The sequence below is a fragment of the Pteropus vampyrus genome, unplaced genomic scaffold (assembly GCF_000151845.1).
Source record: "Pteropus vampyrus isolate Shadow unplaced genomic scaffold, Pvam_2.0 Scaffold277, whole genome shotgun sequence".
NCBI classification, from domain to species: domain Eukaryota; kingdom Metazoa; phylum Chordata; class Mammalia; order Chiroptera; family Pteropodidae; genus Pteropus; species Pteropus vampyrus.
Window position 1 is genome coordinate 262,651 of NW_011889058.1, and position 3,328 is coordinate 265,978.

The following is a 3,328-nucleotide window of genomic DNA, read 5'->3' on the forward strand; positions in this document are numbered from 1 at the left end:
ATATGAAACTGTCATGAAAACTACATTCGAAATTCAGGCAGTGATGACTTTAACCCCAGATTAGCATGTGCAGAGGGAAAAAGCACACTAAACAGCATTACAAACTAACGATAAAAGCGTTTTTTGTGCGAGAGAGGATTTCTGCAGGTACGCCGGACTTGCCTCCTTCAGGCGTGTCTGAGCCAGACGGTCAGCACGCGTCCTCACGTACCGGGATCACTGCCGCACGTGACCGTTCTTTGGCCCCACAGAAATTGCGATACATGTGTCCTCCTCACTGACCTTTTTTCCAATTCTCTCTTTTGGGTAGGTTCCATTCAAGATGTGGCTAACTGGCCAAGTATATACGTAATTTTAATGCCCACTTTTACTCTCAAAAACTCATTCACAGCTCCCACTATAATTAGAATAGTTGCACTCGGCACTTTCCCTGGGGGTTTTTTCCGGTCAAGTGTGAAAGCCTTCGTTCACAGGATAGGTGTTATGGGGCAGTGCCAGCGGCTCACGCCCTAGAGTCACCGCTGCAGCATGCCATTGACCTCCCGGAATAAACTGATCAAAAACGAGAGCAGCGTACCTGCAGAAGCCAGCTCACGGTTCCCGGCTGGGAGGAAATGGGGCCGGTGCCACCAGCTTAGGAAGGCCGTTTCCGTTTAGCAGATGTGCCTCTACGTCAATGGCCACAAAAGTAAAATTCAGGTTAAATTTTCGTCATCTGTCCGTGATCATATTCTAAAACACAGAGCTCACAGTATTACCCCTTTCAATAAATGTGCTTCAAAATGTAGGTCATAAATATCCCCGACCATTTATTGGTCCTTGCTCCTTATTCTATGAGGAACTGAATATATCTTTGGAATTGTACTAAACTCTCATTTCTTGAGAGGTATAAAACGATGCGGCATCTCCTCTTTTTCGCAATGGAATTTAAAACGAAAACGAAATTTAGAAATACGCTCCGCTACACCTGCGGACTCCCTACGGGGTGGAGGGGCTTCTGCAGCCCGAGCGGAGCTGGGCGGAGGCAGCGCGCCCCGCGCATGCGCAGACGCGGCTCACACCTGCGTGCAGTTGGTGGATGGCGGGGTGTCCGCGCGGCTCCGGGGCTCCCGCGCGCCCCCGGGGGGCGAGGCGCCGCGCGCGTGGCAGCGGAACACCTGGCGGTAGGCCTTGCGGAAGTTGTCGGAGAGGAAGGCGTAGATGATGGGGTTCACCGACGAGTTGCTGTAGGCCAGGCAGTGCGCCGCCACCCGCAGCAGGAACGAGGCGGGCGTCAGCGGGAAGACGCCGAACTCGGCCCACAGGTGCACCACGTGGTGCGGCAGCCAGGACACGCCGAAGACCACGACCACGGCCAGCACCGTCTGCGCCGTCTGCGGGGGCGGGGGGAGGGGGGTACACGTCAGCCGGACGGTGCCGCGGGATCTGTGACCCCGCGCCAGACCCGCGGACCCGCATGAGCCATGTGTGTGTGTGTGTGTGCGTGTGCATGCATGTGTACATACGTGTGTGCGCACATGTGTACGTGTGTGCACGTCTGTGTGAGTGCGTGCGTGCTCGCATGTGTGTGCATGTGTGCGTTGTGCACGCATGTGTAATGTGTTCACGTGTGTGCACGTGCGTGTGCACGTGTTTTCACGGGGCCACGGAGACACCACATCTGTACTGAGTGTCGCCCTTCACATACGGGTTTTCTTCAAACTTCAGGACCCGCGATGGCCTCCCACAGGGTCACTTCGTCACGTGTGAAATGCAGGGCAGAGAGGGGTCACACCACACCATGGGGACACACCCATGTGACAATGACTTCCTGTGACTCCTCGTGAATTGGGACCTTGCCGTTGTGGACAGCGACACCCGGGATGTGAGGAGCAGGGCGCCAGCTCGTGAGGAGCCAACGTCAGGCAGCAAACGGACACGTGAGGAGGCCGATCAGAGAGACGACAGACTCAGGTCGAGGCGGGGAGGGACTCGGGGGGCCACAGTGAAGCTCTCTGTCCGAAGGAGCCATGGGCCGTGCACTGGCGGCCCGACGCCAGCCATGACCGCTGTACGCCCTTCGACAGCTGGTGTAACCTCCCCGAGCCTCGGCCCCGGCGTCTGTGAGACAGTGACCCTGTCACATGACTCCCCAGCCCAGGCCACTTACTCACTGAACAACTCGGGTATTCCCTGACAACAGGTTTTTACAGGGTGGCAGGATCACATAATACAGCCACTTACTGCGTGACTCAGAGCGGACATGCCATGGGCTCACACCATTAGGGGACCGTCTGCTGACAACCCGTTTATCCTTCCTCCGTGCGGGAGACATCCCATTCCCGGGCCACTTAGCAAAACCACGCCCACGAACTGACCAGAAGACGGTTCTTTCTCAGACAATGTGGACACCTCGCTACCCCACAAACGAATACCCCCTGGACATGCGCGTGTCCTGTCTGAAATGCTTGCCGAGGACCCGGCTGACGGCAGAGGTGGGCCCAGCAGCGCACTGACAAGCCCCGTGGTCCCAGGACGCACGGGGACATGGCAGAGTGCGGTGACCGCGGCGTTTCCCGTGCCGCGCCTGCTGCTGAGGGTTCGTGGTTCATCCAGAAGAACCTTTGTGTTTCTCTTAGGCCCACCGGCCTTCCCTGAGCCATGGGGAAGGTCGTTTTTCTTGGTCTACCTGTAGCTTCGTAGTGCACCTGGATTACAATTTCCAACACTAATATCAGGACAGACGCATAATGGGCAGTTACGTCAACTGTATTCTTTACCTAAGGCTGTTCCCGAAAGAACTGAACGGGGTGCTTGTCTGTGCTGCCGCTGCAGGGCCTGACGATCGTCCCCCGTCTCACAGGCTCTCGCCCCGCAGAGCTGGTGTTCTGTTGGCCGGTACACATTGGTGCCCTGCACTCCGCCTGCCACCTGGCCTGCAGGCCTCAGGCCATCTCCGGGCCAGCCATCAACTCTGACCACGCCCGTGGGTGCAGTTGGGCACGGTTGACGACATTCTGGGTGTTTTCTGTGTCCCTTGCACGGAGGCTCCTGGGCCTCCAGACCCAGGGGACTGGGGAGGGGGGTGCAGGGAAGAAGTCCCCATGGGCAGAACGCTGTCCCCATTCACGATGACTTCCCCCGCCGGCTCCACTGTAACGACCTGGCCCAAACGGCGAGCTGTGCACACCTTGCGTCCCCCGCGGGGGCCGGCCCGCGGGCCCCTCCTTTGCCCAGGACACTGCTCTTGGAGAATTCAGGTACCGAGGCCTCAGCCCTCGGCCGGGTCAGCTGGGGGCGGTCGGCAGGAGGTGACTCAGGCTCGGCCTTTCTCCAAAGCTCAGGTGTT

The 3,328-nt window shown here is 58.1% G+C and overlaps 1 protein-coding gene across 1 annotated transcript in view; it reads right to left on the reverse strand.

Moving 5' to 3' along the window:
- Nucleotides 1-1,055: 1,055 nt before the first annotated feature.
- Nucleotides 1,056-3,328, reverse strand: part of GALR1 (galanin receptor 1) — a gene marked incomplete at its 5' end in the record, with an annotated part of 21,901 nt that continues 19,628 nt past the window's right edge. Inside the window, one exon of the mRNA XM_011375885.1 lies at nucleotides 1,056-1,373. Coding sequence (XP_011374187.1) covers nucleotides 1,056-1,373 — 318 coding nt within the window. The remainder of the gene's footprint in view (nucleotides 1,374-3,328) is intronic.